We start from the raw sequence: 17474 nt of genomic DNA, 5'->3' as shown, positions 1-17474 counted from the left end.
TTTTTATTTTTTTTTTATGTATCCTGAATTTCCGTCCCATTCATAAAGAGGCGCCAAAAATATGTGGATAACAAAGGCGGCCAGTTTCAGCAACTCCATCAATAAAATTGGTAAGCAAGACACTTTTTAAAATAGTTACAGAAATTTGTATGGTTGTATCACCGCGACTCTAAACTGTCCGTTACCCACTGCAAGTATGTCAGCAGAGCAAGTGAAAATCCCGTCGCTTCTGTTCACACCTCATCTGATCCCTCTGTAGCTCTAGGCATGTCATTGCAATTTCTCCTAAACTACTGAACAGATTTCGTTCGCCTTCAGTATTTGCCAGTCACTTTACTCATGAATAATGTACACGAAACAATAGTTTTGGTAAATGGAATGAGCTGCCCAGTAATTTCTACATACCTAAAATTGGAGAAATTAATTATTACATTATACACAATTATTTCTACTTTTGACGACTATTATAAGTCAGCGTTTGTCAAACTATGGTCCGCAGACCATCTGTGGTCCTCGAGGTCTGCCCTTGTGGTCCTTCATAAAAGGCAGAAGAAAAATAAAATTCAAACGAATTGCGAACCACTCTACAGCTGAATATCTCAGAAATCTTGGAAATAACACATGGCAATCACCTTTCATTTTTTCTCCCAGTACTGACATTTTATGAAATTTATTATCCTATCCATCTACCGACTTCCCACTCTACTCTCAATAACAAAAGAAGGATTTAAAGCACTACGAACGTGGTATTTCTCGCCATCTTTTCCCTGCACATCTGGCGCTGCACCTGTAACCCAGCCAGGGACCACCCGAATTCATAACAGAGGACCGAAATGTTTCATGTATTATGACTTTCTTAATAGTTTTGCCGACACCCAGTCTGCACATTGAAATGGTCACGTACTGTACATCGTACACCAATAATACAACTCTGAGGTCACAATTTGAAATTTATTTTCCAAGTAAATATGACGAATTTTCATGGGTTCGTGATCACTTCCTTTTCAATATTGAAACTAACAAACTTTCATTGAGTGAAAGAGAACAGTTGAACTCTTGAATGACACCAGACTTAAAATGAAATTCCAAGCGGAAGGTATGGTTAATTTCTGGACCTCATCACAAGTGAAAAGAGAATACAGTGAACTGTACAATGGTGCTTTAGAGATTATAAATCAGTTTGTTTGTACGTGTCTGTGTGAGAAAGGGTTTTCATCATTAACTCTAATAAAAATAAAGTAGGCTACCGAAATCGACTCGATGTATGTGGCGATCTCCGACTTAAACTTACCACCATAGTCCAAATATAGAACAACTGTGCAAGAGTCGGCAGGCTCATCCATCTCATTAATTTGAGTACAAACATCTGTTTTATTTTTAGTTTATCCAAACTCTAATAGCCTTGAATTATTAAAGAAACAAAAATGAATTTTCTTCTATTAACATTAGCTTAATTACGAGTAGTTAATACTGATATAAAATTAATTAAATTAAATTAATTAATCCTATTTTAAAATATAAGTACACTGGTATCAAAATATGCTACAAAAATAATTAAATTTGCTTTCGAAGGGAACAAGAGTAAGGTGGTCCGCGGAACTGTTCTGACTTAAAAAAGTGGTCCCCACTTCAAACAAGTTTGAGAAACGCTGCTATAAGTCATAAAAGCTCCCACGACAAGCCAGGTAGTCATCACTTTTAGCAAAGAGTACATCATTGTTACAGGATCAATATTTAGTATCTCTCGTCAGGATTATACATAGGGGCATGCAGTAGTGTCGCAGTTAAGGTGTTTCACTACAAGTTGAAAGATCGGAGGTTCAATTCTCAATGAAGCCATGGATTTTCTCCAATGATTTGATTCCTCTGGCCGCACTATGGTCCTGGAGTTTACTCAACCTCTACCAGAAATGACTACCAGGGGTATTTTCTTTATTGTGCACGAGCACAAACCAAATGTGACGAATTACGCATAGTGTATTTCAAACCAGCAACTCAGATTTTCTCACAAAATTTCAGTAACTTTTTCCTGTCGACTTCTCAGAGAGAATAACAGGCTCGATTACATTATCATTACTCATTCATACTCATTCATTAATATTGAATTGTTGGCATCTTGATTCAAGACGAACATGGAAATGTTCATTTTAATTATGAGTGCTGTGAAATTTGAGTACACCTGCACTATTGGACGTAGCTTCCTCTGCAAATAACACAACAGACATGAAGTATTGATCACGAGCTCCATCTGTAGGAACAAAGCACAAAAATCTTACTCTGGAGAAGATGTTGGCATTGCAGGGCTCTCATCAAGATGCAAGAAGTTAGTTTTAAACACTTCATTTAAAGTCGTATTATTGTTGGGATACGAAAACAAATGCAACTTAGAATCATATGATTTTTTTTATGTTTACATCCTGAATCCATATATTACGTGAATCCCACACATAATAAAACATTCTGTACCGTACATAAAGTATTGAAGTTTCAGAAGAAAGTTATCTAAAAGAGAAAATAATTTATATTATTGATCAAAAAGATTTCAGGCACATGTTTATATGTTCTTTTTATGTTTACGTCCTGAATCTGTATATTAAAGTGGATCCCATATGTTATAAAACATTCTATATAAAAGATATTGGAGTTATCTAAAAGAGAAAACAAGTTATATTATTAAGAAGATAGTACAATAATAAAGCAACTACTAGATGTTTTATCATTTCAATTAATCCAACAAACAATACTGATGTGTATACAAAACAGTGAGACTGTGTTTAGGACAAGCGGAAAAAACATTTGTGTTTCACAAGGTAGATACATACATAGTTTCAACTATTGAGCCACAGACATGTTAAGATGGTGACGCAAAGCTACATAAAGTGAAATAAGATTGGTACCACCAAGTCATAAATACACAATTTAATAGAAGCAGAAAGAGAAAAAGTATAATACTCTTACCTTTTTCCAGCTTCCTTCCTGGTTCGAGCTTAATCTAGATTGCCTTTGTTTTTCGTAGTGGATTTACTGTGCACTGACACAAGGATTTTCGATAAGGAAGTCCTAAATGCACATTTGGAAACTTAGCATTTATCCTCATCAAAGAATCCAGTGACAGTACTTGATCTTTCAATATGGCGTGCTTTGTGTTTTTATCCTATATTTAAACGGGAGTCTCTTCTCTCTCATAAATGAATAGTATATAATCAATAAGAATTCAAAATTTTGGCTCTGCATCTCTGTCTTATTATAATAGAGGTGTGCGAATGATTGAAAATGCATACTGAATTTCCCAATAATTTATGTTCAGTTCAAAAGACTGCAAGGAGATCTATAAATAAAATCATTTTAAAGGGAAGGAAAGAGAGGATGTAATGATGACTTATTAATAAGAAACATTTGATTTTTCACTTTTCTACTAATGAAATATTACCGGTACTGAAGAACACTACTTGAGATTTGGTTTGCAATTTGTCTACTATTAAAGTACCGGTATTATAAGATGATAAGATCTTTAAAAGATTTGAGATAAAAGGATTGTATCACTTAGTTGTATGCAACGAATTTAATAAATAATGAAATTGTATTTAAGTTATAATTTAAAAAAATGAAATTTTAGTGATAAATTTGAATATAATTGCCCCCCCCCCCAACTCGGCACAATGGTGGCACATTTAATACTAATTCTTGAAAGTATTAGGGAATTTTGCGACCACAATTCTTTCAGTTGACCAGTTACACCTGTTAGATGTTAACATATCATCAAATACTCTTCTTTTAGGATTAATTTTACCCTTCTTTAGTTGATTATTTAATGACACTGTATCAACTACTGAATTATGTAACGTTAATGGGACTAGTGATAGCGAGGTGATATTTGAAAAGACAAGTCTGAAGATTCGCCATGGGGTTACCTGACATTTGCCTAACCAGGTAATCAGCCCATGTAAGATTCGAATCCATACCCGAGCGCAGCCTCCGATCACTAAGAGATGTGCTACCACCTGGGCTATGCTGGTTGCCAAATTTCATCTTCAGGATGAGGACAGTAAACAGCCTGCCAATGCGAAGTCTGATGAGTTAAGGTGGTTGCTGGATTACACTGATGATTTGAAAACAACAAACTGCGTCACATTCAGTAAGCAGTGAGTGGGCACGTTGCTAAGCAACAGCAATTAGTTTTGCAACTATTCCTTCCCGACATGGTCACTCATCACGTCAGGTCTTGTTACATGTTCGGAGTTTTATTCAATTTTGAATAAAATTTAATTACAATACCTTGTTCATGTCGAACATTTTTATACATGTAATACAGACGTGCTTATTTTGACGGTAATAAAACATCGACTGTTGCTGCAAACACAGGCTTGTGTTCCCTGAAAAGAGAACACTATGATGGCCACAATAAAGCATTATTTGCTAACCTGTGTATATTTTAATTGTGTACTCAATATATTATAAAAGTCTTGATAATTAAAGACGCTGGATATCAATAAGTAAGATATTACTGAAAGTCATCGGTGTAACTAAATTGGCTGAGGCGCATGCCTGTCGATCCAGAGTTGCATTAGAATGTGGGTTCGATTCCCACTTGGGCTGATTACCTGGTTGGGTTTTTCCGAGGTTTTCCCCAACCATAAGGCGAATGTTAGGTAATCTATGGCTCTATCTCGCTATCACCAATCTCACCGACGCTAAATAACCTAGTAGTTTATACAGCGTTGTTGAACAACCAAATAAAAAAAAGACATTACTGAATTCTGCAGAAGCTCACTGCAGGTGATATTCATTACCTCCTATGACAAGACAGCAGGCGAAGATGATACCAGAATTGAATTTTGACATAGCAGAGAAATAATCGATAAATTCTGTCTAAAGCTCCCTCAGTCACCAGTAAATCCATGACATGGCTTTAATTCCCTTTCAAAGGAATCCATGCTATGGATTTTCATTGCTCTTAAAAATCCATCAATAGTCAAACAACTACAGTACAGCTTTTTACATTAGAAAACAGAGTTCAAATCCTAATGAGTCCTAGTACAATTCTTAGTTGAAAATGATTCTGAAGAAAGTTTTCTCTTCCTTCATTCAACTAACAAGCAAACATTTTGATGGGGCTGATAAAAAAGTTATTTTTTTTCTTTCACCATGTTAATAATGTCAAAAGAAGTGCTTATACAAATTTTGCTACTAGACCGCAATTATGAGGGCCGTAAAAAATTAATTCGTCATGGGCTGTTAACAGAAAGAAAACACAATTTCATTGGAAAAATTTATTCAAACAGACACAGCAATTGTTGAGATATTTTTCCAGCATATTCCCCACCGTAATTGAGACATTTTTTCATATCATGGGATCGACAGAGAGGTGCAGACGGCTCTCAAACGCTGGTTCTGATCCCAGGCAGCTGACTTCTACGACACAAGGATACAAATGACAAATGGTATGACAAATGTCTCAATTCCAGTGGGGGATATGTTGACAAATAGCGCAACAATTGCTGTATATGTTTCAATAAATATTTCCATGCAATTGTGCTTTTTTTCTGTAAACGGCCCCAGGGAAAATCACTTTCTAGACGGTCTCGTAATTGCGGTCGAGTGGTCAATATTTGTGAAAGCACTTCTTCTGACATTACAATAGAGCATCGATTATCCAAATACCTATCAACCAAAACATCAGTTAACCGAAAGTGTTCCAGTCGGAAAATTCAAATTTGCACACGCGCCATGTAGAAGTTTTGCTAGCATTATTTGCGAGACTTAGCTGCAAAAAACGAGTCTCAGCTCTGAAGAAAAAAAAAACTTGGGATTTCTTACTAAACTGTAGACTACTTTAATGACCATTTTGAACTTGTCAATCTAGGCTAGTCAGTTCTCTGTGTTATTTGTAAGACGTGAGATACAAAATATATACTGTATGTACAGTTTTGTGTATAATATCAGTGTTTCTTTGTTTCATACTGCTCCTATGACACCGGTACAATTTGTTTTCGTACCCGAAAAATCAGTTATCCGAACACCCCTCGTCCCCAGTTGTTTCGGATAATTGATGCTTTACTGCATACATGGGCACAATTTTCGGTTATGTGAGGCACTCGATTTGAAATAGTTTGTTTACTAGGAGAGGAGACTGCAGAGTAGGATGGGAAATATAAACTGCTGTGACCTGCGTCACCTTATCGTAATCGCTAAGGCGGTCAGTGGCGAATTATCAGGAAAGCGCTTGGTTAACGTGAGAGACAAGAAAACTTTTATTCAATTTGGCAAATTAATTCGGCAGCTTTAATCATAAACCTCTTTACTATTTCTCCATCATTGAATTGATTTAAATCACAAGCGAGAAACTGCGTAACTAGCCAATAATATTCCATCACGTTGTCTACGTTTATTTTCTTGAATATTCTGGCGTTTCTCAAGATTACTTAATACATCTGCAAGTTCTCGACCTAAAATAATTTCAGAAAATCATATTTCGTTTTGTACGCACATTTCATATTTTTTTTTTTATAAATTTATTTTGGAAATAATACATACAAACAACATTTAATTCCTCGTACCTTTTAATACAGCGTGTTTAAGGTATAATGTCGTATTTAGTATACTAAGAAAATGTTAAGATCATAAATTTTCTTCGGAATAGTACGAAAAATAACATTTAATTTGTCTTACCTTCTAATTCAGCATGTTCTTTATGACATAAGGAGTAATGTCGTTGTATATTACATTTATTAATGCCTAATAGGATTTTCGAGCATAACATACATCGTATGTTCTCCCCTTGTAAACAGCAAAAGGTCCACACCTGTGGAGTAACGGTTAGCGCGTCTGGCCGCGAAACCAGGTGGCCCGGGTTCGATTCCTGGTCGGGGCAAGTTACCTGGTTGAGGTTTTTTTTCCGGAGTTTTCCCTCAACCCAATATGAGCAAATGCTGGGTAACTTTTGGTGCTGGACCCCGGAATCATTTCACCGGCATTATCACCTTCATCTCATTCAGACGCTAAATAACCTAAGCTGTTGATAAAGCGTCGTAAAATAACCTAGTAAAAAAAAAATAAACAGCAAAAAAAAAACTCTTCCTCCCATTTCTCACGAAATAATCGTTTTCTAACGCATACACACTGCTTTCATAATGCCATTATGCCACCACTGATATTGCTTATGAAACTGATATAGAACCTGCCCACGCCTAGGAGCTGTGTGAGGGAGGAACGGGGACTGTGAAGATGATGTCACTCAGAGCGATAAGCTCTGTGAAGGTCGGTGAGGCACAAATTCTCAAGTGAGGCACGATGCCCATCTGTGCTCTACTGTATTAACATGGTGGAAGAAAAAGATTTAACTTTTTTATCTGCCCCCATCAGAATGTTTGGTTGTAGATTTACAATTCACAATCATCCTATCACAGACGCAGCAGCAAGGAAAACATATACACCGTACCATCTTGTCCAGGAGACCAATTCCACAATATCCCTCTGACGAAACATGTAAGGAGCAAATAACCACGAAAATCCCTGAACTGGCTCCAACATCTGAGTATTCGGATAAAGTGTCATACAAAGAAGCAGAAATCCATCATCTTCTGCTGGATTCCAACCCATAAGCCTAAGACCTAATAGTGAGCATACTAACCATTTGACAACCAACACTATGAAAATGTAAATGTGCTGGCTTGAAGAATCTTTACCGGTACTTGATTTTTTTATGTCTGCACACCTCTTGTTATTAAGCCATGGACAGACAGAGAGAGACATTACTGCAAAGTGAGAAGTGCGCCACTTACTGGTGTGACTGATCTTGCAAGCCTTGGAGTGGATTTTGGCGTGGCGGGCCTGTCCCGATCAGAGCCCCCAAGCGACGTCTCGCTTCCTAAGCTAGGGGTTGGACTGTGGTGGGGGAGGGATGACTGATTGCTGATCACAGTCTTAGGAGTTGTGGTGGTCGAGTTCGAGTCCGACTCGCCCCCGGGGCTCGTGACTTCTTCCTTATCCTTCACAGCAAAAACAGTGACACACAACTCAGTGGGGGTGAGGTTAGGTGCAGCTACGGTGCGACTACCACACGGTCAGGGGTGCAAAACTCCACTACACAAGCTTCGTCCTACTGCAACTCCAGTGAAAACACATATTTAAAATTCTACACAACAATATTGGACGGTGATCTTAATTTACGTAACTGCTATGGACTTCAATGGCACTTGTAAAAATAATGTGCAGTAAAGTTGGAATACATTCATTTCAGTTTGGGTGAGGGTTAAGGCCCATTCACAATGAAAATTAAACATAACCGTAACATAAACATAGAATTTTCGACCAGGCTACCAAATGGGATCATTCACAATGATTCACATAAGCATTGACATAAACATTACCGTAAGACGTTAACATGAAAGTTTGCAAACTCCAAACTTTCATGTTTATGCTTACATGATTTGCAAACAGAACACAATCGTGGAGCGCTGACAAAATACGAGGAAATGGCGTCGTTGTTATGTTTCCATGGTTACCAAGTATCTTTGCTGTAATGTTTATGTTCCCATCGTGAATGATGGTACGACTTCTTGATTTTACCGTAACGTTTATATTCTTAAGTTAACGCTTATGTTATGTTTAATTTTCATTGTGAATGACCCTTAAGTCTCAACAAAGTTTACGACAATTAAAATTATTCATAATAATACGGTTTCAACAGACATCACCATAATAATCATCATCATCATCATCAACACCACCATCATTATTATCGCCGTCATCATTATAATCTTGTGATGAATTTAGACCAGAAATTGATCGGTTATTACTTCACCTTAGCTATCCAAAAATATTTCGAGGTCTTCGCAGTTATGTTATATGTTTTGTTTAATAATTTAGCATCTGGTTTGGAATTGTCTTGTCACCCACAACAACAATACACTTAATTTAACAAATGAAAGCCTGACATTTTAAGTAATTTGGGATTATTAAACATATTGTGACGGCCACGTGAGGTTCGATCTCACGACCGACGGAAGAAGGGCTAAGTCGGCCGTGTTTTGGGTGGGTTGCGCGCGCATCTGCTTCCTGGGGCATGTGCTGTGGGGAGAAAAGGGGAAAGAGCGACCGCGGCAGAGAGGAGAGGGGTCCGGATGATTCGAGAATGGACACACGCAGAAATCTCTAGATCGCGAACTTTCTCGCAACTATGGTGTGAGTATAAATTACGCACGTGAGTGAGTCAGTCAGTCAGTAAGCCAGCGTTGTTACAGGCAGATCTGGACAGTAAGCGAGTTAGTCTTGTGTAGCAGTGAAGCCAGCTTCGAGACCAGAGCGCGACTTGAGTTGTGTCCGTAACTGTGGGGCCTGAAGCCCGGAGTTCGAGTGCAGTGGACCGCAGTTGGGGGACCTGAGTTCGAAGTGCAGCAGATCGTCTCTGAAGGTCTGGGGTTCGAGATTCTGTGAACGCGAGTGACTGAGCTAGAAGAACTAGCCAAGACAAACGAGCTGTGAACTGAGAACTAACAGTTCTGTGTTGTAAATAGTGCTTTGTGAATATTAGTTAAGATTAACAGTTCATTGTTGTTCGTAATAGTCCAAGTAAATTGTCATTGTCGTCTGTGGAGTGCACTAACGAATACTGTGTTACTGTGTGGAGTGGAAATCCCATTGTTGACGGGAGTGGAATTAAATTGTAGAAAGTGAAGAGTTATTGTTGAGATAATAAAATTACATTGTTGTCTAGTATAAAACTTACAATATCATGAAATTTACTCTATTCAACATTTTAGAACTTACAGATTGCAACATCAGGATCCCAAACAGGTTACCAGATTCTCTCATGCCTTAACGTGACTACACATTTGAATTAATTCAATTTGCAATACAACTGATTTTATTCGTTTTATGTATTTCAACTAATTATATAGGGGCTAAAATTTTTATTTTGTTACATTTTTGCTAAAGTATGACATTTTCTTTGAATTATTGATAAATTCTGGAAAAACGTCATATTACAGCGTGGTCTATACAGAAGAAAAATGCATGATACATTATTTAAATCTTATCAATAATAAATCAACTTATAAAAAGAGTGTAAAGAATAAAGATCCATGTGATACCTAATACATACTATAGTATTATCTTTTTATTTCGATACAACCCGATAGGAGGCACCAGGTGGCATTGATGATGACGCTGAACATAGTCTGGACAGAGTCTTGAAAAAATGAATACGGAAATTTCTTAAATTATTTTATAGATATGAGCAAAAAATTGTATTTTTGCAATCCTTTTGACATTCCGGGACAAATATAACACAATCCAAAATACAGGACACACTATTAAAACCTAGAACAGGATGTCCGGTAACCCTAATCGCAAAATAGTTCCAAAATGTCAGAGAGAGTGTCTCAAGACACTGTTGAAAATCTCAAATGATTCTTCACATCATAATCACTATAAGAGTTTGGTATTTAAAATTGAAATAAGTTAATATACATAGCTCAAACCAAAAATCTTTTCTTGTCATAAAATAAATGAAATGTATTGCAGAGTACAAGGTCAATGTTAACGTGAAGGGAATTACAATTACAATGAATTTAATGACAATTCTTCGGCTCTTCGGAACTTTTCTTTTCTAGACAAAAAGTATGGAGGAGTGATTAGTTTAATAGGTGCTGCCTTAAGTGAATGTGAAGCTTTCATTTAGTACAAAAGAATTTCTAATTTGGATTAGTATTCTAAAATAAATTGTCAGAAAAAACATGTTATACACAAATAATTCAGGTATCAATAATTAAAAAATTAGATTAATGCTACAAGGTAAAATTATTTGTTTGTTCAATCGCTTATTTAACAAGGCTGTATCAACTACACAATTATCTAGTATAGTAGGATTGCTCAATGCATCCCCAGTTAAAGACAGAGGATACCGCACGCTGAGCGGTGGCCTTTTGAAGTATGACGGTCCCCCCAACCTTTTCTGTCCACTCGGGGATGGGGTAATCTCTGTTTCCGCTTTCTGAGACAAACATAAATGTTGCCAATTCTTGCCTGAATGCTAACACTAACTGCAGTCTTTCTTAATATGTTCAAACCATTCACAAGTGTTTTTGTTCGCTGTTTGAAAGTCTTCTGTAATTTTATTATTATTATTATTATTATTATTATTATTATTATTATTATTATTATTATTATTATTTATTTTACGGAGTATCTTGTAAATTACTTAGTTTCTTTTTTACAACTCCAAGATAGCAATGATGGATGAACAGCAATGTTAAAGACATAATTAACTTTAGGCCTATGAGTCACAATAATATTACCGTGCCCAACCCCATAACCATCAAGGGAGTTATGTTGCAGGAAATCAAATCAGCCAATATTAGTAAGAAACATGCAGTGATGGAGCTCGTAGCCTTATCTGGACACGAAGTGTTACGACTTCCTTCGTACCACGCGCACTGTGTTCTAAATCCTTTGGAAATGTTAAATGTCATGTTTTATTTAACGACACTACCAATTGCCGAGGTTATATCAGCGTCGCCGGTGTGCCGGAATTTTATCCCGCAGAAGTTCTTTTACATGCCAGTAAATCTACTGACATGAGCCTGTCGCATTTAAGCACACAAACGCCATCGACCTAGCCCGGGATCGAACTCGCAACCTCGGGCATAGAAGGCCAGTGCTGTACCAACTGCGCCAACCAGCTCGACCTTTGGAACTGGCATCAACTAAAGTCTTTGTTAGGAAAAACAATATTACTCCGACTTGAGTCTAGTGTGTTAACTTCTGCGTGATGGAGCTCCCATAATTGGTCCTCCTGTGTTCAACGTGAAATTAAAACGGAACAGAATTATATTAAGCACGACAGTAACAATCACCAAGAGACATTTGTGATTCATTTAGGAGAGAGTGACGACGAAAGAGGTAAGAGAAGCAAAATGTTGTCATATTTTATTACATAACATTTCAGATTTCGCTGCGGATTTAGACATAAAACACAAATTGACAATATTCGTTCGGTGTTACTTTTTATTGTTATTATTATTATTATTATTATTATTATTATTATTATTATTATTATTATTATTGATATAAATACGAATTTAATATATTAGTTTGAAGAAGTTGACCGTACATTGGTTCTGTAACGGATCTTTATACACACAGTAACTCAAAATTAACCATTAATTAATTCGTGATTGATTGAATGAAAGTACAATTTGTTGTATAGAAATAAATATACGATTGTTTCAACCCCACGTGGCGAAGTTAATGTAAAATGTGACAACTGCGCGCCTAGAAATTTCCGCACGCGTCCCTTAATGACCGAGGTGGACCGTGCGGCTAACTTCTTCTAGCAACAAAAGAGACCGACTGGGGATCCTTTGAAAAATCCTACTATATCAATAGAATTGGTGATAACAAGATGGTATTTTGAAGAGAGGAGTCCGAGGATCCAACATGGAAATATGGTATTACCTTAAACTCGCTTTGCACTTGGGAAATCCTTGGTATAAACCTAACCTGAAAACGGCCAAAGCAGGATTCGAACCCACACCTGAGCCTCAGATCACTAGTCCCGCTCATTATCTCAAGACTATGCTGGTAACCAGTAGATAAATATTTAGGACTAATAGTACCGTGCCCTCAGCCATTTCCAGTGCAACATCATTTCGTGAAGTGCCATTCAAGAACACAATGCCCAACTCTTACTTCTTAATGAGGCCATATCAGTACCTAGCTTTTAATAAATGAGCTTTGCTTCCACAAAAGGAGAAAAAAAAAACATTAATGTATCTCTATCTCCTTTTATTTTACTCCCTTTCTTTGCACAGTTTCCAAACGTCTGAAATTAATTATTCCAATGTTTTCTTTAATATTTATGATAACTAAATGAAGTTATGTTCAAATATAATGGGTGTTAAATAAGAAGTACAATACGGATCTCATGTAAGCCTATTATCTGAGTTGTTTTCATTTCAAAAGAGCCCATGGTATTGAAGGTAAGAATTTAAATATTACTTATTCAATAATATCATAATTCTGTAACACTGACAGCATTGGAGATGTATCTATATTAATACCGGTACCAACTGCATGCAAATTACATACTGGTATTTAAAAATATAACTATACTGTCCTGTTTTAATAAACAGAGTGGTCCACTTCACGTGAAGGCTTATACTTTCCTCATTGCTCAGCAATTCAAGATACCGGTACTATTTCCATAGGTACTTAAACATATTGTGACAGCGACGTGAGATTCGAACTCACGACCAGCGTCCCGCAAGAAAGCAGATCGCGCGGAGCACGGTGGGACGGCGCGTGGCGGAGAGTAGTGGGGAAAGGGGCCTACACGCGAGGGGAGGCTGCGCGTGCAGCTGCTACTTAACGCAGTGAATGGGGAACGGACCTTCCCGACTATTCCAGAAGTGCGTCGAAGTGGAGATATCCAGATAATTCTCTACACACCTGTAGAAATTTCTCGCAACTATGATTTTGCTATAAAAGAAGAAACGCCAGCGAACTAGAGCAGAGTTTTCAGTTATTCAGTCGGTGAGTAAGCCAGAGCAAGCAAGCCAGTCTTGTGTACCGGAGTTCGACTCGAGTGTGCGTCCGCAACTGTATCAGCATCCGAAGGCCTGAGTTCGAGTGCAGTGGACCGCAGTTGGAGGGACCTGACTTCGAGTACAGTGGACTGTCTCTGAAGGTCTGTGGTTCGAGATACTGTGAACTCGAGTGACTGAGCTAGAAGAACTGTGAACTGATAGTTCTGATTTGTAAATAGTGCTTTGTAAATATTAGTTAAGATTAACAGTTCATTGTTGTTCGTACTAGTCCAAGTAAATTGTCATTGTCGTCGGTGGAGTGCTATAACGAATACTGTGTTGAGTGAAAATCCAATTGTTGACGAGAGCGTTTAAGGCGAATTGTAGAAAGGAATTATTGTTGGAAGAATACAAATCCTATTGTTGAGTTGAAATAAAATTCACAATATGAATACAAATGCAACTGACATCCAATGAATCTTTATATACAAACAATGTAGGAAATATTCCTTAAAATAGAAAAATACAGTGTAATTATTTTAATGAAACCTGGAAGCTTTTTCTGAAGAAATTAAAATTTAAGGAAATGATTGTTCTAACAATGCTTATTTCAATTTTCTGAACTACAGGCCCACACTTCCAGTGCTAATTATGTTGAGCACATAGGAACACAGCTAATACTGCTGTGTCTAAACACTATGGCAGTACTTTAAATGTACGGTACCGGTAGTTCATATAATTGCTTAAGTTGTTTACAGTAGAACCCCTATTTTCCGTCACCCTATTAACCAATTGGTGGATTATCTGACTGTCTTTCTCTCGCGCTCTTTTTTTTTTTTTTCTTTTTGCAGAGGAAAAATATGAAGCACTGTACATTTTATTACTACGAATTTTTTCAACAGAATGTCTTTACAAACTTTTACTCCTATACAGTATGGTCTACTCTTAAAGGGGCCTAAATTCTTTGCAAAATGCCTTCCACAGGTGTCAAAGAAAAGGAGTTGTGCTACGAAAAATACGAGTAGTGCAAGTAATTGAGTGGTTTGAGAAAAGAGAAACTGTGGTTCATCTCGATTCAGAATACGAAATAGGAATTACAACTGTGTACGATTTAATTAAAAACAAAATAAAGTGTAATAAATATGTAAATCTACAACATGAGACCTGTACTATTCATATCTTTCCACAGACAGTCGCCATAAAGAGTTTCCTTGGCTCTTAAAACCCGTCATTGAAAACCAGACTTAAATTAGTGAACTTCTGATCCACTGCCTGGCATGTTAAAAACACAAGACCACGGAGGAAATTATGAAACTGTATTATGCACTTAATTTATGAAAACCTTATATGGTACGGATTATCCGATTTTTTCGATTAACTGTTCACTCCACGCCCTTCATTACCAAGGATAATAGAGGTTCTACTGAATTTACTTAACACAATCATGTTTAAACACAATTAGTAACGATAATGATAATGATACTAATAAATAATAATAATAATAATAATAATAATAAAATCGATGATGATGATGATGATGATGATTGAGTTATTATTCATAGTAACAGTAGACCTATAAGTTCGTAATAATGATGCATCGTAGAACTAGGTTTCACTCCGATCCTTCCATATATTAAGTTCACTGTTGGCAATCATTCCAGTATGGAGAGAGAAGTGCAAGCCACGAGGCTTGTGGCAAAAGCCTCTAAAGAAATAGCTACGATCTTGACTCGGAAGCTTGAGGGGGGACTGGGGAAGGGGTATCAATTCGTTACATCTCTGTATGAAGCAAGGCTAGCCTTCCATCACAATATTACATCACATTATATTGGTGTTCTCTGAAAGAGCTGCATTGTTGAGTTTCATTTAATTAAAAGTGCATGCATGTGTGTGTTACATATTAATTTTGCGTAAATGGCTTATACTGAGAAAACATTGAGGTCATTATTTGTAGGAATAAAAGAGAAACCGTTTTCAAGTTGGATGAATGAAACAAAATGTGCTCACAAAGATAGGAGATCGACACCACATTTACATATTAAACCAGCAGATGGAGGAAAACAAAATAGAATGGTACAAAAAATATCCTTGGCTAACAGGGTGCTCTGAGACCTGTATTCTGTTTGGGGGTGAAAATGAGTGGTCATCATCTTCTTGTGGAGTTTGTGTCACAAATATAATTTTGATAGAAAAGCCGATAAATATCTACTACATAAAAAGATAGAAGGTAAACAGATTTTTTCAGCCTACTCAGTATTTACACCTTAGCTTCCAGTGCATTTCATTGTAAGATGTCTTGTATTTGCGCAATACACCTAGTGGCCATGGATGATTAATTTTCTTACCAGAAGCTTACCATGCTTGACTGCTTACATCACTAATTAGTCATTGATATAAATAGAATTATTTGTCAATGAAACCCTCTAAACAAAGGTCTCAACGTTATGTGGACCTCCCTGTATATTAAAGTAAGCATAATTTGTATCACTTTAAGGCTATTACTACGAGAAATTATGTGACATGATTTAAAAAGAAGTATGCTCTTCTATATAAGAATTTTTAAGGCCTCAAAATGATAAGGTTTTCTTTTTACCAAACTATAATAATTTTAACATCTGCCCTGTACTACATAATACAGAAATGGGAACAAAAATACTAAAACATTTCCACAAACCAGAAAAAAATATAGCCAAAAAGGTTCTACATTTTCTGGGATAATCCCGCATTAAGGCGCCGTTACAATGCAAAGGTTGTTGTGGACATACCGTTGCCTCTGTCCTCATAGGCAGCGCTCCAGTGTCAGGAATATCACCTCTCAGTCGAGCAGCAAATTCGAGTTCAGAGTCCCTATTGAAACTCGGCGAACTCAAGTCACTGTGGCTCGACGAAGTGGAGTGTGGAGACTCGGGGTGACTCGCAGGAGCCACCACATCCTCCTCGGTTGCTGCTCCTGGCAGTTGCAACACTGACGGAGGATGGTACACGGATCTCAGGTCTAGTCCACTGGACAGGACTGCAGGCTGTGGGGCAAAGAAGTCCGCTGTGCGGTCTTGGTGGGGCGTAGTGCTTGGAAAGCCTGCAAATACGTCACAATTTCATTCAAGTTTCACAAGATTTAAGATACGTCTTTTGGTTCATTATACAAAGTGTTTCCGGGCTAGTGTTGCAAACTTTCAGGGATGATGGGGAAGGGCACATGTATCAATTTGAGATAAGGAACCCTGGTCCGGAAATGACCGAGTCGAAAGTTACAAGCAAAAATAGTTGTGTGGAAATGAAATAATTTTATTCCTCTCCACACCTTATTTATATGTATTTATCTGTAAATGTTACACATACTGTATTCATCTGACGTTGTTTACGTTGTCTACTTACAGTATTCCATTCACTGCGCTGTCTGAGGGGTGGGGACAGGAAACTACACTAAAGCAATGCAGATAGCGTAATGTGTAACGGACATGGTCGGTCCTGATATGCACGTCTGTAGACAGCAGTGTATGTGTACAAGTTGCAGTGTCCAGTCGATCAGTCCTAGTGAAATGGAGGAGTACACGAGAGCGGAATAAGCAGACCTGATTTTTGAATACGGATGAGCCAATGGGAACAGTAGACAAGGTCACAGATTGTATCGGTACAAGTACCCACGTAGGAGACATCCGGCCCATACCATCTTTCCACAACTGTTCCAAAGGTTAAGGGAAGGAGGGCGAAATTACAATTCCATTTCCACACAACTATTTTTGCTTATAACTTTCGATTCAGTCATTTCCGGACCATGGTTCCTTATCTGAAATTGATACATGTGCCTTTACCCATCATCCCTGAAAGTTTGTAACACCAGTCCGGAAACACCCTGTATATCACCTGTGTAATATAATAATATAACAAAGTGAAAGATTGTGATTATGAAGAGTATGAGTGCTAGTACGTGTGTGTGTATAAGCATAC

General features: G+C 37.3%; 1 protein-coding gene across 4 annotated transcripts in view; it reads right to left on the bottom strand.

Annotated features, from left to right (window-relative positions):
- Rab3-GEF (Rab3 GDP-GTP exchange factor) overlaps nucleotides 1–17474 on the bottom strand; it is a 265816-nt gene that overhangs the window by 145847 nt on the left and 102495 nt on the right. For all 4 annotated transcript variants that reach the window (XM_069826882.1, XM_069826883.1, XM_069826884.1 and 1 more), the window contains exons 17-18: nucleotides 16292–16602; nucleotides 7782–7988 (exon numbers count right to left, since the gene is read on the bottom strand). In XM_069826882.1, coding sequence (XP_069682983.1) covers nucleotides 7782–7988; nucleotides 16292–16602 — 518 coding nt within the window. The remainder of the gene's footprint in view (nucleotides 1–7781; nucleotides 7989–16291; nucleotides 16603–17474) is intronic.

The sequence above is a fragment of the Periplaneta americana genome, chromosome 5, assembly GCF_040183065.1.
Source record: "Periplaneta americana isolate PAMFEO1 chromosome 5, P.americana_PAMFEO1_priV1, whole genome shotgun sequence".
NCBI classification, from domain to species: Eukaryota; Metazoa; Arthropoda; class Insecta; order Blattodea; family Blattidae; genus Periplaneta; species Periplaneta americana.
Note: the sequence above shows the minus strand (reverse complement) of the source record. Positions and strands in the feature narration are given on the sequence as shown.